Below are 24,303 nucleotides of genomic sequence, written 5' to 3'. Positions count from 1 at the left end.
GCAGTGAGGGAATGCCCATCAAACTTTCACCTTGAAGCAGCAATACTTAAAAATTAACAATGTATAGGTCAGTTTCATACACTAATGCATATCATGTTCACTCCTATTGCATTGATGGTAAGATGACATTTTAGGTTGTCAGGGTCTCTCCTCACCTCGCTACATCTACCTTTGGTAAACGAGCTGTAAGGGGAGCTTCTGTACACACTTCAGACTAAATTTACTCTGCTGTTTACTTAGGAGGCCTGGTGCATCAATGGATCAATAAATAAAGGACCTCCTCCCAGACATAAACCTGGAAACACAAGAGGATTGCCATACTGAAGTTACACTGTAAACACCTAAAAAAAACTCTTGAGAATACATTTGGGAATGTATAAATGTTTGGCCTACAAGAGAAGAAAGTTGGACTTATTGGTAAAAAGTTAGGACCATAACATACATTTTGTTTTGTGATGCTATTTGATAGTACTGCTGCTTCAATGTAAACTGAAGGGGAACCTGTGAGTACATTTACTGCCATGAACCCCCTCTCTGCCCTCCCATCTCCCCCCTTCACAGTCAAGTGGTCAGGCTATCTCACTGCATGTCAATTTTGATTTCATCTGAAAACTTTGGCAGGTTGATCTTCATTCTGTATCCTTCTCTTGGAGGAGTCAGCTGGAGGGTGCATTAGCTGGAGGTCCACATCTGGAAAGACGACGTTGGGCATACCAAGCAATGTGCAGTTGGACCCTCCAAAAGCATGGAAAAATCAAAAGGGAAATTGACCATTCCCATGCAACATTCAAGTTCAGGAGTTTGGGAACTGCTCTGGTGAAGAGACACTAGGAGGTCAGAAAGAGTGTGTGATGCTTGCGTGCATGTGAGAGTAGTTGAGGGTATCAGTTTGTGTTAAGTGTAAGAACTCGCCTCCTCATCCTTCAGTGCACTGATCAAAATATAAATCTATCAATTTTTCTTTTTTTTCAGAGATGTAGAAATTGAAACAAAAAGTAGAATACTATTGTGAAGTGACCCATGGGAAAGTCACTTCTGGTGACACCTGTCAGCTCTCTGTAAGCTGCTTTAGGGCTCTTTCAATGTTCATTCGATGCCCAACCCGTGTCACCCCTAGCTCCACAAAGTCCTCCTTGGTCAAGGCTGGGAGGTGGGTCCCCTCGATTTCATTGTCCTCAAACTTATCTCGATGCTCTACTAGGTTGATGCTCTCCAGCCAGTCTCCCACATCATATTTGCTCCACAGTTGGAGGGGCTTCTGAACAAATGGTCGTGGTGGGTGAAGTGAGTGCAGGGATGGTCCAGGGGATGGGGAGGGGGAAGGGGATCGACTCCTTGCACTTACACTACGCACCACAAAGCGCACCTCCTTGGGCTCATGTGGGATGGAAAGGCTGGAAGATTTGAGAATGGTCTGCGGGGTCAGAGAGTAGGGGCGCACGGCGCCCAGGGATTCTGTCCTTTCCGCACTGGGTTTTACTGGACTGGCCGCACGGCGTGACATCGGGTAGCGACTGCCAGGTCGGACTGTGTAGGTGGTCCCGTAGCTCCGCTGGGAAATAGTATGAAGCTCTCCTAAACTACTGAAAAGTCTGTGGATTAAAAAAGAGAGAAGAAAAGGTGGACAAAAGTACATTTTAGAGGTAAAACTGCACAAGAGAGCAAGAACACACTAAAGGAAAATAACTGTGCTAATGTATCAAGGCATTTATGTGCATCCCATAAGACCATGACATAGTTTATTGCGCTTGATCATAATAAAACTCCACGTTCATTTTCCACCCAATTCGGGAAAAATACATACCAATGCATTACTGACAACATCATCTTACAGCATATAGAGGCTGAGGGGTACTGTGGTGTGTTAGGAGTACAATATGACAAACACTTCTCTGAAAACTCCCTTGCAGCTACCATCGTAGAAACAATCTGATTAGCATTAAACATCTCTGCCAAATGGCTTGCATACCTGCCAAGAAATATTATCAGGCCATATAATACATTCTTTGCATTCTGGAACCAAACTCAACTACATCTGGCCTGTACAAGGTTTTAAAGAGTTTATCTGCTCACAAAAGCAAACCATGTATCGACTGATTACAAAATGACTAAAGCTCAGCCATACAAGTATCACTAGAGGACTATGGGGCTAAAAACCAAAAATCAAAGGATGATAAAGAACCCAATAGATTGGAAGGTTTAGCTATGTTTAGCAGATCATCTGAATGAAGAATTCTGATTGGTTATGAAGGCAGTTGGAAGGAGTTGGAAATAAATAACAGTTCGTTCAAGAAGTAGTTCCTTATATGTGCGTTACATTAAAAACAAAACCACACTCTGCAGACTTGAGCCGTCGCTGCCCCTTATGTTCCATTGTGCAGACTCCAAGCTTTTAAGACTGCGTTATGTGTTATGCTCAGTTTGATGCAGTCACGTGAAGCAGGAGAACTGTACGTTCCGTCAAAGGAGCTTCACCCAGTGCGGAGCGATCAAAGCTAATAATTTACACGGGAATGACTTCTCTATTGAGAAAAACGTTTAGAATGGACTACTTTTGGCAATTAGACCAGAGGTGCTTATTACATAGGTTAATACACATTTTTGCACAGACAATTTAAGATCAGACCGAGAACGGCTAGAGTGGCCGACTTTGAAGCTGGGGAACCAGGCTCGAGTCTCGTCTTAATCTCCCCGTATCTAGAAAAAAAGTGTCCGTCTGTAATACAACTGGTACTCATGTAAAGCGTTCCGATACCTTTGGGTCGATTTCGGGCTATATAAAACTGAAAAAATACAAATAAAACGACCTCTGCTAGCTAGAAAAAGGGGCTCTGGCGCTTTAAGAGAGTACTGTCAATATATTTCAGCTTGCCCAGTCCAATTATACAGCTAAAATGAGATTTGCATGTCTAGAGTTTTCCATTTCCATTTACAAACGTAATAAAGGAAGCTTTTGCAAACTTACAAGGGCCGGTTAATGAACAAAGGTCACACTGGAATCACCGTCTGGGTAGTACTTTACTCTTTTTAATGTATTTCTCTCCTTCCTCACCAGAGAGAGACTCCTCTGCAATTTTAGGTTGAGTTTCCAAAGTTCAATTTTCCAATCCAGTGGTTCTTGACGTTTAGAACAATACTGTAAGTGCTGACCATACTTTACTAGAGCACCTTTAACTTGTCTCTAAAGACTGTGTTACATCTTAAATGGATTTCAAAGAGAACATTCGGGCCATGTCCTCTGACCTCTTGATATTGTATGGCAAAATACATTTCAAAAGATGTTATAAAATCAGTCTTGTCATAGTCTTTTTAGCAGTTCTTTCCCACTATTTTAATTCGGGATTGAAACCTCCTGAAAATGAGGAGGTGTAAGTTTCTGAGCCGTCTGAATCAAACACATGGTCTGGCGCTCAGTCTTCTTCCATGAACGTGAGGGTTTATACTGACTGACTCCCTGGTTACAGGAAGTGATTTAGATAATCATCATGCAAAATAATTTCATTCAATGGTGCAGAAAGCTATGAAGTTTTTACATCTGGTAGCATCCTCCCAGTAAGTCAAGCTCACCTGGTCTGCCCCTCCTAAATCAGTTTTTAGGCCCAGATTTGCTAAGCCTTGGTGTTGTCCTTGCGTGACACAAGTTGACGCAAGGACATCTCAAAGGTTTCGGTTGTTTTAGAAAGCCACACTATGGTGATTTAGACCGCCTCACGTGGCTTTATAAAGAAATTTATGTCAGTGCAGCTGCTTGTGCTACGTTATGTTACTTTTCGAGCTGGGAAGCGTTCCATGGGTGGGGCATGGATGTTACTGTGCTTCCACCCATGGATCTGACACAATTCCAGGTTTTGAAAGGCTTGTAAACCTGGGATTGCATCAAATTGGTATGCCTCATTAAAGATGGGGAAGAGAACAAATGCTCCATATTCACAAATATATGGAGCATTACTTCTCTCTCCATGCACTGGCGCGCGCCAATACTGGTACCCTTGCACAATAGTGCAAGAGTGCCTGCGTTACCGGCAGGATTGTTGTTGTGCAGGACCTTCCTGCACAAAAAAACATCCGAGGAAATAATGAGAGGAAAAAAAGATGTTTCTAGTATTTATGCCATCCTCTGGAAGGCGTACCAATTTGACGCAATTAAGTCTGGAATTGTGTCTAATCCATGAGTGGATGCAGAGGAACACCCATGCTCCACCCATGGAATGCCTTTCAGCTCGAAATGTAATGTAGCAGAAGCTGCTGCGTTCCACTTCTTTCCAAAGCCAGGTAAGGCGGTGCAAATAGCACCTTGAATGGCATTGTGAATCTTAATGAAGCCTTTGACAAGGACAACGCAAAGGCTTAGTACAGCTGCACCATACCTCTCAGAGCAAATATCTAAGGCTGAAATTGTTTCTTCCACTCCTGCACAGGAAGTTGGTTTATTTCCAAGATGCCATGTTCTGTGTGAATAATGGAGCATGGGGAATTAAGATCCCCCCATGTGTCAACTTGTAATTCAGCTGTTGGGTAAGGGTCTCAGAAAGGCCATCTTCTCCATTTAATGTCACATAAAGAGGGAAAGAAGAATAAACACGTGGCTACCCTCTGTAGGCCCTTTAACTCTCTGCACAAACGCAACGGAACCACACAGAACTACTGAGAGTGTTCCAAATCGGGGGATAAACTTAAATAGACTTACTTGTCACAGAGAAAAATTCTCAAGGTCCTTAATATTCATCTTGTCAGTCCATGGGTTTGTAATCTACATGGGATGATCCCCTACAGGACTCGTTTACAAAATTACTTTGTGCCTTTTCTCCCTCTAACTCTTTAATTTTGGTAGCACCGTTCTGAAGTCACAAGGCTTGGTGTTTGAATTATATTCACTTGTCTCCCAACAAGACTGTGTCTCCCTGAAGTTTCAGGTCAGCTGATTGTTCAAAAATGTCTTCATCAGATGTAGTATGTGGACACTTAGGCATTGCAGAAAATAATTGTGCTCATTGTGCTGTCTGAACCTAACAAGAAAATGATTTTAAGTGTAAGGAACCAAGTTCGTGTTAACGTCTTTCATCACAAGAAACTGAATTATCGAATTATGCTTTTTAAATAACGTGTTATTTCTTTGGACTCGTCTCGTTTTTAAAGTTTCTACTTTTTACTTTTTATTCGTTTGTTTAGGAAAATAAACAGGGCGTTGGCCATATCTGTTATCTCGTGTTCTGAAACTTATGCTATAGGATTGCACTGGAGGCAATTGATTCCTGGATATTCAAGGGTTGGCTGCTGCTTAGTGGATGTTCATTATGACTAAAACATCTTGACGCTTTACAGTATGTTTTATCTTTTACTATTATAAACAGTATCTGATGCATCACGACCAAAGTTTCTAACCTGTCAGAGATGACAGCAATTCCACAGGCCTCTCTTAGATCTCTTTTTCATTTCAGTAACAGGGCGTTAAAACGGCTGACTTGAGCGGTAGCCCGAAGGACACGCAGGCACAGGGGAGATCTAATACAGCTGCAAAATGGAAAATCGTGCTCAAATTCTAACAAATAATGCCAAAGTCCAGCCTGCAAGTTTTGGCCCTGATACATGGAAAGGTTTAGTGTGGGATGTGTTCAACCGTAAAGTGCTTCAAATTTATGTCATAATAAGCTTTGACGAAAGCCGATTATAAGAAAACAATAAAAAGAATTGCATTCACCTTTCATGGCATTGTAATAGTGCCCAATGAACAACACATTGCACTCCAAAACATAATGATCATTTATGCTTTCTTTATATCATTTGGACATAAAGTTTAATAATGTATTGAATGAAATTCGAGTCTTTCACACAGACAGACCAACAACCATAACCTCACTATTGTTTGCCTTGTCTCCAGTCTCACTGCAGGCGAATATGTGACGTTACAACGCATGCGATACAACGCATGCCATTACAACAACGTGGTCGTTACAACGACCACGTTGTTACATCTCATACCATTACAATGCAAGTCGTTACAATGACTTGCTGTAGGGGGCGTTGGATGTTGTAATAGTATAATTTACTATTCCAACTCCAGCCTGTGCAACAGTAGGGAAGGTGTTGGATTTTAAATCCAACACCTTCTGCCCCCTACAGCAAGTTGTTGTAACGACTTGCGTTGTAATGGTTTGCGATGTAACAACGCGGTTGTTGTAACAACCGTGTTGTAATGGCATGCAATATATTGCATGCAATGTAAACGATGTCTCCCACTGCAGGCCCATATGCAATGATAAAAGCCTTGTGCAGCTCCAGGAAAAACACCACAGAATTGGATGTTTACCTAAAACCTTTAGTAAACGTTCATGTGCACTGTTCATACGCACATGTACAGCTCCTTATCACAGATAATTACTTTATATGTTCTGTGATGGTTTCCCACCAGTAGTGAGATATAACTGACTAAGATTTGCCATCTTTCTCAACTGGTCAAGGAAGTTCCTTCATGATTTCCCTCATTTTCTATCTCATCCAGAAGTTCTTGACATTCAGGATGATACTGATTTCCTTATTTTGCCCATTCCAATATTGGTTCTTGAAAACACTTCATCTGTTGCAAAACACATTTCTGAATGTTTTCTGGAAGTTCCAGATCTGCCATTGTAGTGGAGGATCCGGGTCCCATCTCTTCCTCCTACCATTGCTAAAATTCAGATCTTGGCCCCTGAAAATTTGTTGATGCACATACAGAAATTTTGGAAGCAAATGTTTTCATTAGGTGTGCTGCTAAAATACATTCCACCACGAATCAATTAATATACAAAAAAAATCACATAGGTTGTGATACTTGGCTTTACACAAGAAATTAATTCCTCTAAAAATCCTTTAATGATATAATGTTCTTAAACTTTTACATGGCTAGTGCAACAATACAAATAGATTTATGCATATTTTATCTCTCAGACATTGTAGCTCATCTCAGCAGACATATTGATACGTTTTGACTCCTATTTTACAGCTTCCTCCTCCCATAGAAGAGATCCCTCTTGTCAGCAGTATTTCATCTTGGCCTTAGCCTCACAGACCATTTGAATAAATCGCTTCTTGTGACAGATTTTTAAAAAATTTTTAGAACTCTTTTGATTAACAAGTGCTCAATCAACAGAACATTGATGTTATGAAATACAGCTTGACATTAATCATTTGGCCGGATGGTACAGTGATTATATCAGAAAATGAATAGCAAAATCTGTCATAACTCAGTAAGTAGAAAATCCTCCTCCCCAGACCCACGTGACTCCAAAATATTTGACCGTTGTGTACTGCAACCCCTATTTCGCTTTTATAAACCTCGGTACTCCTGCCAGACCCCCAAACCTTCTCCCACTTGTGCGAGCATCCTCTACCTAGATAGATTGTATGTTCGGCTTGCCAGCACCAATCAAGGTCAGCCTCCCATTCAATCCCCCTCTAGGGAGAGACAGCCCCCCAACCCTGTGCTATATTGTGCTTGGCCACCGCCGAAACCAATTCTAGCCAGATTCTTTTATATCTCTGCCAGGTTTCTGGATCTGGGATAAGGAGAAGATGCCATTTAGCTTCTAGAGGGACCTCCTGTCCCACCACCTCATCCATTATCCGTACTACCTCTGCCCAATATCTCTAGATCAGTGCTCAGTCCCATAACAGGTGATAAAAGGTCCCCTCCTGTCCACATTCCCTTTGACATAATGTAGTGTTAGCCCTCCCCATGTGGTGCAACAGTGGCATAGAATAATAAGTCCTGTGCAAAATCTTCAATTGGACCAGCCTTAAGCGAGATCTGATAGCCACCTCCCTTGGACCTTGTACTGCCTTTACTCAGTCCTCATCCTCCAGTGTGCCAAGAATTCTTGCCCAAGCTGTCTTCAATGGCACCAGAGTGTCTGGGGAATTATTCACAGTTGTTTGTAGACGGCTGTGATTGCCTTGCCTATCAGGGGATCCGTCAACTGGCGGTCCTCAAGTGGGGCCACCTCGGTCATTGCTCTCCCTCTCGGAAGTGGCCCCACAGTGCATGTCCAACTTGTAAGTATCAGAGCCACTCTGCATCCCCCAATTCGTATTCCTGCTTGAGAGTTTCAAAGGAGACGTATGCCTGCCCCCGCCACCCATCTCCCAATCTCTCTAGACCTATTAGCTCCCATTTAGTTAAGCCCATAGTCCCCCCTCCCCCATGAAGAAAATCACTGCTCCAAAGTGGTGTCATCTCTGTCAGTTTACCCTGCCAACCCAAGTATTTCGTGGCTTCCCTCCACAGCCTTACCACTGTGTGTGTGTAAAGGCAAGTTCTGCTCCATCTTTCTTCAATATAGTAGAGGGGGATATTCTCTGTTGCCAATGGCCATTCTGTCTACACTATAGGCTGAGTCTTCTCAGTCCCCAAACACCCAATTGTTCACGGATACCAACAGGGCGAACCAATACACTGCCTGTCCACTCTTGTAGCCTCCTCTCTGCAGTTTGTACAAAACTATAATGGAAGTGCCACCGCTCCACAACAATTGTATCAATTCGGAGTTTATCTTTTGAAAAAAATCTTGCGGGATTCAGAAGGGCGTTTTTGTAGGATGTATAGGAGGCATGGGACAGTCATTTTAAAAATGGCTGTCTGACCCATCAGCGAGAGCGGAAGCGTCTGCCAGTGATGGGCATCTCTGTGGAACCGGCCCAGATGCACAGCAAGGTTCTTAGGGTAAAAAGCCTGTGCCTCCCTGGTCATGTACACGTCCATATACCTGAAACCACCTATCTCGACCGGGACCTTACACCTGGATGTCAACCTCAGCACCCTCCCCACCAAAGGAAACAATAGGAAATTACCCCAGTTGATTCAGTACCCGGAGTAGTCCCCAAATGTGTGTAAAATCTGCAAACTCCTATCAATGGAGTGCATTGATTTTGTGACATACAGTAGGACATCATCCGCATAGAGTGAGATTCTTTTGTCCCACTCCCTGTTCACTGGAATGCACCATATGAGTGGGTCTTGACAAACCCAGGCCGCTAGTGGCTCAAAAGCCAAGGCAAAGAGCTTTGGGGACAAGGAACAGCCCTGCCCTGTACCCTTCCAAAGAGCAAACAACCCGGAAGCAGAGTTGTTAATTTGTACCCACGCCAGAGGGCCAGAGTAGAGGAGTTTGGCCCAGCCGAGAAACGTAGGCCCAAACCTGAAACATGCCAGTACAGCAAATAAGTAGCACCATTCCACACTGTTAAACGCTATTTTTACGCCTAAGGACAAAAGTGCAGTCGGTTCAGTGATAGAGGCCCCAGTCACATGCATGATCCCAGATGTCTCCGGTTTAGTTGTGTCCCTCTATGCGGATTAAATCCGGATTGATTCAGATAAATTACTGATATGATCACTGTTCGCAAACAGAGGGATAGGGCCTTAGCAAATACTTAAGCTTCAAATTTGAGCAACGAAATGGGTCTATACGACCCACAATCCCTCCGCTGCTTGCCCTTTTTAGGGTTTATGACTATAACAGCCGTTCTTTGGTCCTCCGGTAGAGAACCTTCCTTTATAGCCCCTTAAACATACTCAAGAGGTGTGCCTCTGTTTTGTCAGTCATGCATTTAAACAGCTCCACCGGTAGGCTGTTTGGTTCCACCGCCTTTCCGGACTGCAAGGATCGGGCCGCCGTGTTCAGTTCCACTACCGTCTGGTCTTCATCTAACAATCTCCGATCCTCCTCTGTCAACTGGAGGAGAGCCAGGTCTCAGAAATTCTACACCTGACATCTCAGTCAGGGGGGTATAAAGAGCCTCATAATATGTTGCAAGTGCCTCTGCAATTGCTCTTACCATAATGTGCAGCTTCCCTTTCCCATCCAATATTTCTAGGACCCAGCTACGTCCACTGTCTAGTCTTTCTAACCACGCTACTAATTTCTTGGCCTTGTCTACTATGTCATACAAGCGATGTTGGGTGGTCAGTGCCTGGGCCCAACCACTATTTTCCATCAGTGCTCTCAACTTGTGCTGTCGCAGTCTCAACTGATTGATGTCAGAGTGGGGGGAGAAGCAGTCTCTTCCCCCCCTGCCATACGGGTTTCTAAAGAGCGATGTCAAGCTCCAAAGCAGTGCTTTCAGTTTCTTCTCTTTCTTAATCATCCCTATTTGGGCTTGCGCTTGGCTTCGGATCACCGTTTTGAATGCCTTCCACATCACCACAGGCGATTTCACTGACCCCAGGTTTTCCTTAAAAAATAACTTGTCCCACTCTCTCATGCTAGTTTTAAATTCCTTATCCTTTAAGTACCACAGTTCAACTCTAGGGGGCAAGAAATGATCCCTGTCTGGTCCATCGAGCAACACTTCAACTGGTGAGTGGCCTGACACTCCTCACACCACATGCACTGCCGCTCTGAATTCACCCAAATGGGTGGTCTGGGTTATCAAATAATCCAAGCGAGCTAGACTCCAATGTGCTGCTGATATGTGCGTGAATTGCCTAGCTTTCGGGTGTTGCAGCCCCCAAATGTCAGCTAGTCCATTAGGCAGCACAATGTCTCGCAGCGGGCCCGGGCTCCTTTCGGAAGCTACCCCTTCAATAGTATCCAACTCTAGGTTGATCACATCATTCATATCTCCTTCCTAAACCAATCTTCAACTGTCAGCTATTGGAGTAGTGGGTCAACTGCACCAACATAGGCTAATTTAACTTGGGATGTATATATACTGAGCAGAGGTTAAGTGTCTGCCCCTCCCAATTTCCACTCACCGCTACATATCTTCCAGAGAATCAGTCCTCTGCTTTGCAGGAATAAAGGGCAACACCCAAACCTATCTCTCCTGCCCTCCCCTCACGGAGCTAGTCATATACCCTGCATGCGCCACCAGTGTGTATCCAAATCAGTGTTTCCAAATCTTTCTAGCGCTTTACAGTGGTTCCCATTAAGGTGTATTTCCTGCAGTGAAATAACATCCGGGCGTGCCTTTGAATGAACTGTAACACCACTGTTCGCTTCATCTTACTACTGAGGCCATTCAAATTCCTTGTCCATATCTTTAAAGATGGCTGCTGCGCCCCTGCCATCTGTCTGTTGAGTGGGATATCTTTATGATTGTGTTCCCAGACTGTGGGTTTGGAGCCATAAGTCCCCCCCGCCCTGTCTCGAAATGTAGCCTGTCACCGGCCCCCACTGCATTTGAGAACTTTCAATCAAAACTAATGCATTCACATAGCAACTAAACATTCCCCAGTTGTTAAACAAATTTCTCCTCCCTGCAGGCCCGCTAGATAGATTCACAACTACCCACCATCCCAAACTGCAGAGAGCTTGTTGCCCATAAAAATAACATCTCATAACAATATAAGGGGTACGCCGGCTCAGTTGTTAATGACCCATGGAGAAATGTATTACTATCATTATACCCCTGTCTATCAATTCTATATGTGAAAATCCTGAGTTGTCTTTAATTCAACTGTTGGTCTTGATGCTACACAATGTCTACATGTTCCCTCACCCAGTCCTTCTCTCGTGCCAACGATCTCCTAGCTCCGAAGCCCATGTCTGTACTTCAACAGAAGCCATAATGTTTACAGTCCTGCAGATCGGGAGTATATACATAAGACTTTAGACTCTTACATTCCCATCATGATGTCTCTGGTGTCACTTCTTTGGGCTGCTTCCCTTGTGGATCTTCAGAGGTCCTGTCCCTTGTTTCTCAGGCACAATCTCTTCTTGCCCCATTTCCACCACCTCGATCAGCAAAACTCCAAACCTCCAGTCATTCCAAGACCTCTGTAAGGGATCCAAAATACCATGTTTTTCTTTCCCTATCACCCAGAGTTTTGCAGGGAAGAGCATCATGTATTTGAGACCTGATCTCTCTTTACACCGCTTCAAAGCTGCGCCTCTGGCACTGGGCCTGCAGAGTAAAGTCTGGGTAGAAGTGAACAAGTATGTTTTCATAACGTAGGTCTCCTCTCACCCTCGCTGCTTGGAGAATCGTGTCCCTATCACAGTAATAAAAAATCTTTGTGATTATTGGATGTGGAGGGACACCTGGCATGGGTGGGCGCACTAGTGTCTTATGTGCTCTCTCAACCAAGACAAACTTGGATAGGCGTTTGGGGCATAATGTATGAATATGAAGTCTAAGAAAAGGTCCAACTGGGGCCCTCTGCCCCCTCTGGTACCCCCACGACTCTGATGTGATTACTTTGTGCCCTCCCTTCTTGATCCTCGAGCTTTGCTGCCATTGCAGAGGCCTGCTGCATCTGAGACTGCACCTGTTTTGTGCTAGATTGGAGCTGGGCAATATGAACATCCTCAGTTGTCACCTTCTCGCTATGTTTTTGGAGGTGACCCTTGTTAAATTGACTTCAATTATCACTGTGTCGATCTTGGGCTCCAGTGTGCCCTTCAAGTCCCTTATCGTTGTCATTATTGCCCCCAAAGTGGGCTCTGCGCCACTTGCGGCTCCACTCCACCTTCTGCCGCTGCCATCTGCGTCCTCTGGACTGCATAATTGTCAATTTTATTTGATTGGTGTACTCCTGTCCTCTTGGACTTCACCATTGCAGTAGTATGGGCGTGGGCTCCAGCCCGTTTAGTCGCCACTCACCCGAGCCTGGAATGCACTAGCAAGCTGACGTAATAAATGTTTGGTTAAGTACAATCCAACCGGGATAACTATTTCAATTCTGTGGCCCGGGCACGAAGTCTCAGCTGTCCTACAAATCTGCTGTGATGCCATTTCCCCAGGGGCTGGGCCACCCTTCCATCACCCGGGATCTACCTTCTCTCGAAGGCCATCTGGGCCGAGATTTGTTTAGTCTCACTCTTGGCTTCTCCTGTATGCCAGTGAGCAGGAGAAAGTGCAGTGAGCAGCCCAGCCCTTCGGAGCTTCTCCTGCTCCTCGCGTTCGTCAGTGTTCAGATCAGGCCCGACGCCTCCTCAATCCTGCATTTGCCGGCACCAGCTCATCTCCTTCAGCACCTGCTGTAGGCCGCAGGCGCCTCCCTGGCATTACCTCACAGCCTACTCGGTCCTCTCTCTCATGCTGACTCCCCACTCGATCTTGGCTGGATTAGCCAAGGCCTCTATTCGTCGTGACAGTTAAGTTTAATTCCCCGGCCCTCTAAGCTTCTACTTTGGGGAAGGAGGGGGATGTAGGGGGCCTGTCGTTCTAATATTGTCTCTGGGTGCCTGGGATTGTGGATTCTGTGCCGATGTCGGGGCTTTTCCTAGCGAGCGACGCGGAGCTCAGCTAATGTGCGGCCATCTCAGCGGATGCCTAGCCACGGCCTCCATGTAACAGATATTTGGTAACTTTGAAGACAGACTTTCCAAGTTAAAACACAACTGTCAGAGGGAATGGTGAGCTTTAGGCTTTGGTTTTGTTCGATACTGGGCTTTACATTCCCTTCACCGGCACAAAGGGCATCCTTTGTATGCTCTTTACATGCTCCAACTGCTATACCATAAGTATTAAGAGAATACAAATCAGGAAAGAATCCTGCATGTCTTCCAACATAAGCTTCATTTTTAAGAACTACTAGGGTTTTGAAATTCTATGTGGAAAGGCAGAAACTCCTTTACAATGTGTGATCATTTGTTCATTACCCATAGTGAACTTTCAAAGACAATTAAGCTTCAGGTGAGAGACTATTTTATTTCGATATCATGGAAAAGGCAGGAGCTGATTTTCTTCAAAAACTTCATGGGCATTCACCGGGGAAAAGACATTGCAGAAAGGTTGTGGGCCATCACTCATGGTCTTTAAAAGTATTATACTGTAATAAATGTGCTGCTAAGTAGATTTGCACAATATATTTGCTTAGGTCCTGGTTAGGTAGATTCTTTCATTCCAAACCCACCCCCCACCCCTTACAACTAACTGAGAAGGAGAGAAAGACAGCCATGAAAGAGAGCAAAAGAAAGATAAACACAGAGAGCAGGCATTTTTAGAAGCTATTGTGGGGCCTGTGACAAAAAACTTAAATGAGTCCCCAATAGGATGACTGCCTGCTTCAAAGTTTAAAGAAAATGTTTTGCAGGCACAGATAAAACACAGTAGTTCCAGTATTTAATTATTTATTTTCATATAGTAGACCCAGTGGTGTCAGAGCGCTTTACAATCGTTCCCAGGAACGTTATATCATTAATTCTTTAAAAGAGGTTATAGTATGTGGTGTACCATAAATATACAGAATAAAAGTATATGGTCAATATACAAAGCAACAAAGTACGAGTGTGAGTTAATATGTAAACATTTCAATCAATAACGAGTAAAAATTAAATCTATATACGCATCAAAGAAGTATGAATATAGTTAAATAAGTAGGTATTTCTGAATCAATTAGGATTTTATGTTCTCTTAAAGGCATCTAAAGAGGGGATTGCATGATTCCAGTGCGACTAAGTTCCATTTAATAGGGCATTTCTAGAGAATGATCATGAGCTGCTTGTTTCTTAAATCTGGAACCAGCAGTTGAAAGTAGCACCCTGACAGGTTGCGTTTTTTTGGAACAAGTATTTGGCTTTGTGTGTGATGCATGCTAATTTGAAGATGCTTCTGGCTTCAATTGGGAGCGAGCTGAGAGTGATGAGTACTAGAGTTATGTGATTGAAGTGTTTTACTCCTGAAATCAGCCTGCTGCATTAAGAGTTGCCTTTACTGATGCTTGGTGTCTTTTCAGGATTTCAGTAATTAGGGCATTGCCTTAGATGGTAGAGGCTCGAGATGACGAGAGTGTACCACATTTTTTAAATCCGATTCCAGAGTGGAAAATGTAATTTTTTCTGTGAAGTCTGAGTTGGGAGGGTGAGCATGCTTTGTTGTGGCATTTATATGCGTTTGGTGGTTTACATCAATTATGAGTCGAGACACATCATTGATTCATTGATTTAGTTTTCCAGTTTCGTAAATTAAGCTAGCTGAACCAATCTTGGACTGTGATTGAACTGGTAGGAGGTGAGAGAGAGGGTGAAATAAGGAGGAAAAACATCTTCAGCAGGTTAATATCCTTTAACATCAGAGCCCAGAGTGGACAGCACAATTAACAAGACATGCCCTAGACAGCGGGCACCTTGTGCTGCAGGAGATTGTAGCCGGAGTATTGAAGAGTGGGGGATAGCTAAGCGGGGACCGTGCTGCAACTTAGGCTCAGGCTTCCAAAATTGCGTCCCGGATCGCTGAAAGGCACTGAGGCCATTCGCAGTCAGATGTTGAGATCCAGAAGTGGTCACGCATAGTGAGCAGCAGGAAGTTTGTGAAACCGTGAAGACGAAGGTAGGATGGCCCTGCCGGCTACGCTGCTGCAGACGCTGGGGAGTGCGGAGGAGTCACTCTGCGGGGGCGAAGCTCTGAGGTGGCCCTCGAAGTCCTGGAGGTACGGTGACCTGGCGGGGCGAGGCTGATGAAGTGTGGGTCCGCCCGAAATGCAAAGGAGATCGTAGAAGGAAGTTGGCAGGCTGCAGCTGCGGACCAGATCAAGAGTGACTGAAGGAGAGGAGAGTCGCTGCATTGGCCGCTAGCCTGCTCAGGACCATCGTAGTGAGCGTACACTGTTAAGCAGAGGCCCAGACGGCAGTGGTAAGCTGAACACAGGCGTGGGGTGACACAGTCAGTAACAGTGTGCACTCTGGGCCAAGATTGGGGCCCGGGGACCAACAGTGGGCGAGACACTGGCTTGGGGGGGTGACCCTCCCGGTTTAGCACCCCCCTTAGACTGGGACCCTGGCCCATTGAGAGGGCTGATTGAGGATATGAGGCCTGATGGAAGGCCTGTGGAAATAGAAAGAGCACTGGGCTGCAAACATACACAGGCCACCGAGGGTAGGCGGGGGCCCCAGACCAGACACCTAGGTCTAAGTTCCGCCAATGGGCCTGATCGGTATACAGTCATGGCGCTGCCTGGGGATTATAAACCAGACCATACGCCGTGGACACTGAAGAGAAAGGGTGGGGCCTAGCCCTCATCAAACTAGGGGCCCTGAGCCACTAGTTACTCGAGGTGGCAATATCATAACAGGACACATAATTGAGCCAGCATTGACTGATTCCTCTGAGTGTGGGGGCTGCCCCTGGGGGGCTTCTCTTGCCAAATGTCACTGGAATCTACATAGCTGGCAGTTAGTGGCGAGAGTGGGTACTGCCTGCCCTTTACATAAGGACCCCCAAAACCCTGTGCAGATGGGCAAGACACGACCGAGAACAACGGGGGTCTCCCCCGACCTGGAGGACCCCACCTATGAGTAAATGCATGAGGGGCCAGGGCTTGGGCCCTCGGAAGACCCAATTCATCTGCAATTAGCTAAGATACTCGAGGCTATTGCTTACACTAAGGCTAAACTACACCAAGATATTACTACTGTGTCTGTGGGGCTTGGACTGTTAAGGATGGAACAACACAAATTAGCGGAGACAGTCAGAGTGGCAGAATCCTCGATTGCTAACCTACAATCTGTACAGCAAACACTGACACACCAAGTTATAGAGCTCACTGAAAGGGTCCACATGGTTGAACGCAGGGCGGAAGGCGCTGAAGGAAGCAACAGGATGAAAAACATTAGGGTGGTTGGCCTGCCCTTGGGGGTGGAAGGCCAGGACATGATTACATACCTTGCGCCTTGACTCAAGACAGTTGTCGCACCGGGACGTCTGTCCACCTTGTACACCCTGGAATGAGCACATCGGGTGCTGACACGTCTACCGGCGCCAGGTCGCCCCCTGCGCCCAGTGGTGGCAAACGTACTCCACTATAAAGACAGAGATATACTACTCCAAAGGGTGAGAACTGCAGGCCCGTTCGTAGTAGACAATAGCAAAGTCTCAATAGTCCCGGATTACACGTTAGAGGTAAAGCAGAAACAAGCCTCTTTTGTTGAAGTTAAGAGGGATCTTTGTGAGGAAGGATTGCAGTATTCACTAATATTCCCTGCTCGACTCTGGATAGTGTGGAGGGAACAATTAATTTCTGTGATGACCCTAAAGCCGCTTGGGATTGTCTCGAAGCTTACAGGTCAGGACACACACCTTCAAGGGCAGAGCCTACTGTCACATTACAGGAGTGGAAAGTGAGGAAAAGGACCTGGAGGAGGCCCCGAAGGGGATCATCAAAGAAGTCAAGTATGGTTCAGCCTGAGAAGGAAAGGGCCTCAGCCCGTCGAGCAGTGGCTGAGATCATGAAGACGACGGAGACCAGCTCGGAGAATGGTTCCCCCCTCTGCAAACGGATCTGTTGAATGGGAATCAGATTTCTCGCATGCGATAAGCACTCTTTTGGCAAAAATAACCCAGAGGACAGTGGATGATCTCCCTTTGAAAGGAACGCTCTGCGCAGTAAGGGCGTTTACTGTATTTGAGAATATCCTGACATTATGCTGTGCAGACCATCTGGACACTATTGCTACTCTTGTACGGCGCAGACAAGGTGGAGAATTGCTGCTAGTCGGCTGTAGCCTACCCCATCCCGGATGGCCTCACCTTAGACAGTTAGAAACTTCCTGATGAAAGTGTTGGTCTGCTTACAGTCTGGGCGGCTGGTTGTTGCCAGGCTGATCTTGGGATGGGGAGTTTATATTCATAAGTGTTTTTACTTGTTTTATTTGGTTTCGTTTGCAGGGATGGCTCTGAACTATTTGGCTACGAGATTGTGGGCTGGTGGGAGAGAGGGGGATTCTGTAAGGTTTCATATTAGGGGTTACGCTCAGCTACTAAGTGACATAACATACACAGATATTTGCGAAGCTGAGGACTGCAGATAGCCATGCTGCAGGAGATGTATCTTATACAGGGTGAGGTGGAATAGCTGCACCGTAGATGGAGAGGGCAGTCATTCGCCACCTCCTTCTCAGAATACGCAAGAGGTGTGCTGATATGGATAAGGGCGGGTGTCCCCTTTGAACCCTTGCACACATCCATAGACAAGGAGGGCAGGTATGTGCTATTGACCGGGAGGTTGTTAGGTTGTGATATCACCCTTTGGCAGTATTTACACCCCAAATGAGGACCAGATACTATTCATGCATCAACTCTCACCCTCGATGGCTTTATTGACCACAGGCACCTTGCCCGTTGGAGAGGATTTTAATTGTGTGGCAGAGGTTGCACTGGACCGCTCCTTTTCCCAGCTACCTACAGGATTTCGTGACTGAATGGGACACTGGGAACTGACAGACATTTGGAGGACACACCACACAGAGGTTAGGGACTACTCATTCTATTTCCTCATTTACTAACTGCATACACTCTTAGACGCCTTTTTGTGTTTCCATGGGCTCAGCCACTCTGTAGTTCACACTGAGTACTTGGGGAGTAATTTATCCGATCACAGCCCATCAGTACTGGATTTCAAACCCCTGGAGGATTGCCCATTGATCCCTTTGTGGAAAATCAACCTGTTGACCCTGGAAGATACTTGTTTTTGGGCGTCTCTTGGATTACCTTGCTGATAACACTCAGTCAGCATCCACAGGACTAGTAGGATGGGAGGCGTTCAAGCCTGTGGTACTAGGGCATTGCTTGGGACAAATCCCAACCAGTGAACTAAACCGGGAACTGGGTGAGCGTGAAGGTCGGCTGCATAGCCTTGGCAATGCACAGGGAACAGAAGCTGCGGACCCGGAGAGCCTTCAGGAGGTGCGTGCGCTTTATCATGCTGCACTGGAACGGCTAAGTTCTCATGACTATAAGGGGTTACTTGCAAGAGCTCAGGTGGAGGAGGGGCAACCTGGTAGGCCGCTGGCATGGCATATTAGGCCAGAGACTTGTGGATCTCCGATCACGCATGTCAAATCGGGAGCTGGGGAGTCAATTTACACACCGGGGTCAATCAATGCTTTTTTCAGAGATTACTACAAATATATAATATAATCCACAAAGACTTATACAACGTGCTGCTGCCTACCCCACCGAAGACCCAGGCAGCATTTTTGAGTATGCTACAGCTCTGGGTCCTGGATCAGCAGGCGAGGGAGGCATTGGGTGGGTCGGTGACATCACAGGAGATTCATGCAGGTATTAAAAGCATGGCGACGGGTAAGGCCCCGGACGACCTACCTGCAGAATTCTATTTGATATATGCCTCGAAATTGACTCCCCAACTGGAGGCCTTGTATGCAGAATCTGTGTGACGGAGAGGCTGCCCTAGTCCACGCAAGGCACAGTTGTTATCCCATTCCCCAAATTGAATGCTCAAGGGACCTGCACCGCAAACTTCTGCCCACTTTCTATGCTTAACAGGGACTTTAAGCTGCGTAGCAAAATCTTGGCACTTTGTTTACTCCTGCATATGCCCAAACCTAATCCAGGAGGACCAAAATGGGTTCATCCCATCACGGAACACCTCACTTAACCTGCACAGCTTCTTGCCAAATGTCACTGGAATCTACATAGCTGGCAGTTAGTAGCGAGAGTGGGTACTGCCTGCCCTTTACATAAGGACCCCCAAAACCCTGTGCAGATGGGCAAGACACGACCAAGAACAACGAGGGTCTCCACCGACCTGGAGGACCCCACCCATGAGTAAATGCATGAGGGGCCAGGGCCTGGGTCCCCGGACGACCCAATTCAGCTGCAATTAGCTAAGATACTCGAGGCTATTGCTTACACTAAGGCTAAACTACACCAAGATATTACTACTGTGTCTGTGGGGCTTGGGCTGTTAAGGATGGAACACCACAAATTAGCGGAGACAGTCAGAGTGGCAAAATCCTCGATTGCAAACCTACAATCTGTACAGCAAACACTGACACACCAAGTTACGGAGCTCACTGACAGGGTCCACATGCTTGAACGCAGGGCGGAAGGCGCTGAAGGAAGCAACAGGATGAAAAACATTAGGGTGGTTGGCCTGCCCTTGGGGGTGGAGTGACAAGGACATGATTACATACCTTGCGCCTTGACTCAAGACAGTTGTCGCACCGGGACGTCTGTCCACCTTGTACACCCTGGAATGAGCACATCGGGTGCTGACACGTCTACAGGCGCCAGGTCGCCCCGTGCGCCCAGTGGTGGCAAACGTACTCCACTATAAAGACAGAGATATACTACTCCAAAGGGTGAGAACTGCAGGCCCGTTCGTAGTAGACAATAGCAAGGTCTCAATAGTCCCGGATTACACGTTAGAGGTACAGCAGAAACAAGCCTCTTTTCTTGAAGTTAAGAGGGCTCTTTGTGAGGAAGGCTTGCAGTATTCACTAATATTCCCTGCACGACTCCGGATAGTGTGGAGGGAACAATTAATTTCTGTGATGACCCTAAAGCCGCTTGGGATTGGCTCGAAGCTTACAGGTCAGGACACACACCTTCAAGGGCAGAGCCTACTGTCACATTACAGGAGTGGAAAGTAAGGAAAAGGACCTGGAGGAGGCCCCTAAGGGGATCATCAAAGAAGTCAAGTATGGCTCAGCCTGAGAAGGAAAAGGCCTCAGCCCTTAGAACGTGGCTGAGATCATGAAGACGACGGAGACCAGCTCGGAGAATGGTTCCCCCCTCTGCAAACGGAATTGGTGAATCGGAATCGGATTCCTCGCATGCGATCAGCACTCTTTTGGCAAAAATAACCCAGAGGACAGCGGATGATCTCCCTTTGAAAGGAACCCTCTGCGCAGTAAGGGCGTTTACTGTTATTGAGAATATCCTGATATTATGCTGTGCAGACCATCTGGACACTATTGGTACTCTTGTCCGGTGCAGACAAGGTGGAGAATTGCTGCTAGTCGGCTGTAGCCTACCCCATCCGGTATGGCCTCACCTTAGACTGTCAGAAACTTCCCGATGAAAGTGTTGGTCTGCTTGCAGTTTGGGCGGCTGTTTGTTGCCAGGCTGATCTTGGGATGTGGAATTTATATTCATAAGTGTTTTTACTTGTTTTGTTTGGTTTCGTTTGCAGGGATGGCTCTGAAGGGAGGGCACACTTAACCTGCACAGGTTATACTCTATACTGTACCACCCAGAAGTGCAGTCGTATTCGACAGTGGGTAAACGCTGTGTAAAAGTCATCAAATTACATTAATTTTAGACAGAATTGGAATTGATAATAATAATGGAAAGATCTACAAAAACATGACAGGACAAGACAGTATGAAGTTGGCACCGCAGATGAAGTTTGCTTCTGAGTTGTCGGGCAGAGGAATGAAACCTCTCAACCTCCCAAATGATATTCTCCTCAGACATTTGATTTCAGACATGTTCATTGTCCCATGGGCTTCAGTGACCAGATCATCCAATTGAAAACAATACTCATGCAACATGGCAGGCATATTTTATATCTGTATGCAAGGTCCGTGGAACTCCAGAATCTGAGGTAACGGGCACACAAACATTAGATTCTGTTAATGGTACAACGCCTTCTAAAGGCCAAAAGTGAAAATAGTGACAGCCTTAGAAGGTACATTAAGCAGTACCATGAGCTGGAACTGGACCTAGTGTTTCTACAAGGTACAATCCAAGGTTGAAGAACACCCCAAAGGTATGTCTTTTTAACTTTTGATAACATAAAATGCTAGGGGTTCCCATACAGGTACAACACCCCAAACAAGCTCAACATGGGAATGTGTTTCAGTGAGTTGGTCCAATGAATTACATAACACTTTATGCCACTACCCATGATAGCCAGTGCACCTAATTAGATCAAGTCAGTTATTTGAAGATTGTGATTACTCTGAGGGGAGGTCGGCAGCCCTTGTATGCAGAAGAGATTTGCCTGCCTGAAGCCCCTTACTTTCTCTTGTGTGTATTTCCATCACTGAGGGCCCCTCGAGATTCGACATCCGGAATCTACAAATACCATGAAACTTCGTGGATGTTATAAAATATTGCTTGACGAACAGTTACCCTCCTTGGGTTGCTTTTAGCCCTGGGGACCACATCCCCCAGTGCCCGGCCTTATTAAAAGTAGAAGGGGGCACGTGATCCTGCTCCCCGGCCGATTTTGGCCCCGGAGACCCCTTTGCCCGTGGCGGAGCCAAAGGTAAACAGGGGGAGAGGGGCATGCAGGTCCCCTCGCCAGGCCAATTTCAGCCCTGGAGAGCCCATCCGCCGAGGCCAGGCCGTAATTAGAAAAGGGAGGGGAGCCACAGCCTCCCCCTCAGTCATTAATGGCCTTGGAGACCCCATCGTCCAGGGCTGGCTGCTGCTATGTCCTAGAGTGCCCACCTCTGGGACATAGCGCTTTCCCTACCTGCACTGGCACGAGCAGAGAAACCTGCGTTTGCTCTTGCTTGGCAGGCGCAATTTCAAAGCTCCCGCGAAACGAGAGCAAACACAGAGTCCGCTCCCAGATGGCGGAAGCTTTAAAATGCTACCGCCAGCTGGAAGCGGACTTCAGATCTGTTTCCCTGATCGCAGTGATACGGGCAGGGAAACAGATCTGGCTATTGCTCCCTTTTGCTGGGAGCAGCATTTATAGCTGCTCCCTGCGGGCAGGAGTAATGCCGGCTCCTGCTGGATGCAGAGATCTGGAAGGGGCAGCGGGGGCCTTGGTGCTCATCCCACACTCCACAACAAGGATATGGAAAATGTCCGGTGTGAACACCAGGGCACCCACCCTTTGTTGGCTGAGTGGTAGGGTCCAAGGGGGGGCTGCAAGGCTCCCCTCCCCCTTTGGTAATTGGCTGGGCCCAAGGAATTGGGCTGCCGGGGCCAAAGTCGGCTTGGGGAGGGGGGCTGCGTGCCCCTCCCCCGTAAATATAATAGTGGGCCCTGGGCGATGGGGTCCCTGGGGCCAAAAATGTCCCGGGGATACATACCCCCTCCCTAAAGAAATGTGCTGGGCCCTGGGGGATTGGGTCCCCGGGGCCAAAAGCAGTGGGCAAGAGGGACCCCATGCCCCTCCCCCTAAAGAATTTGCTTGGAGTCCCTGGAGCTAAAAGTGACGTGGGGAGGGGGCAAGCAGGTTGGCTGCCCTTGGGGTGTTGGCCACAGGCCACGCCTTGTGCCCAACACCCGCTGCACACAGTCAAAGGCAGTGTGCGGTGTGGGGTTGGCTGCAACTATAACTTGTGCCCTAGGGTAAGTATGGCTCACGCCCTCGCCATGCACTGCTAATTACTCCGTATATTACATCAGTCGTGACATCTTCTAATGACATCATTGATAATATCAGTGCAACATTAGTTATAAAGTTATTGATGAGAAAACTGTACACAGGACGTGAGTTACAGTTATCTCAGGGCACGAGTTATAGTTACTTGCGATAACTGTAACTAAAGAATTTCTATGGTTTTGCGTGTGTAAAATCTAAACCTAACTATAACGACGTCCCCTGTAAGCTTTAGTTTTGTAGTGAGTAAATATATATTTATCACAAATGTTTTGGGTGAAGACTTTTTCAATGTGGTATATTTGGAAGGACTTCACAATGCCCAGGAACTGTTGCAAGGCATTTTGGACTCTAACGTTCTTTCACATATAGGAACTATGTGATAAGTAAAAAAAAAAAAACTTGTATACTTTTGTTATCAGTACATTGAAGTTTATAAAAATTAAGTGTAGGGGTTTGAAAAGCATAAACTGATCCTTTAAGAATTGAGATTTGTACAGTTTTATTGGGATTTACGGGGCATGAACCAAACCAGTGCATGTCAAGTCCTTCTTCAATGTTCAGTTATCTCAGTGTATTTAAACCTGTCAACTACAGATCCTCGTAATTTGCATATGATTAAGACCCATTGCGGTCGAAACGCGTAATGCTTACTCGATGGTACCTGCTGGAATAAAAGAGCCTGTTTTATCGCACTCCCGACTGGAGGGCGTGTTTCTCACGGTGTGCTTTGTACGTGAGGGTTCTTCTGGAATATGGAGCGGTGCCATCCAGTGCCACAGTGCAAGTGCTCCCTATGGGAAAATGTATTATGTGAATTGACTTCTATGTTTGGCTTATTTGGTTTACTATCAGTCCCTAGTAGAGTGCACCAGGGGTGCCAAGGGTTTGTATATCCAAATGCTGCTAGTGGGCTCGCAGCACTGGTTGTGCCACCCACAGAAGCAGCCGGGTAAAATGTGTCTAAGGTCTGCCATTGCAGAACGTGCATACAGTCTGGTACTGTTATGCTGACTAGGCAAGTGTCCCGACTTGCCAGTCCCTAAACCTTCCCTTACCTTCATGTTAGTCACCCCTATGGTAGGCCCTAGGGCAGTGTGCATTGTAAGGATAAGGTAGGACATGCCCTGAAGTGTGTGGCATGTCCTAATAGTGAATTACAGCCATTTTCGTTTTTCACTATTGTAAGGCTACCTGCTCTCCATAGGCCAGAATGGGCTGCTAGATTATAACACTCTATAATCCTAGCAGACTAAGGAAGCATGGTAGAAATTCATGTTTAGTATGCCTGAACT

The 24,303-nt window shown here is 46.3% G+C and overlaps 1 protein-coding gene across 2 annotated transcripts in view; it reads right to left on the bottom strand.

The window, feature by feature from the left end:
* Positions 1 to 955: 955 nt before the first annotated feature.
* Positions 956 to 24,303, bottom strand: part of SHANK3 (SH3 and multiple ankyrin repeat domains 3) — a 2,151,740-nt gene continuing 2,128,392 nt past the window's right edge. For both annotated transcript variants that reach the window (XM_085653773.1, XM_085653774.1), the window contains one exon: positions 956 to 1,592. In XM_085653773.1, the coding sequence (XP_085509899.1) occupies positions 1,049 to 1,592 (544 nt within the window). In that variant the 3' untranslated portion in view covers positions 956 to 1,048. The remainder of the gene's footprint in view (positions 1,593 to 24,303) is intronic.

This window comes from Triturus cristatus, chromosome 4_1 (genome assembly GCF_964204655.1).
Source record: "Triturus cristatus chromosome 4_1, aTriCri1.1, whole genome shotgun sequence".
NCBI lineage: Eukaryota > Metazoa > Chordata > Amphibia > Caudata > Salamandridae > Triturus > Triturus cristatus.
The sequence above is the reverse complement of the archived record's forward strand: the minus strand, read 5'-3'. Positions and strand labels throughout refer to the sequence as shown.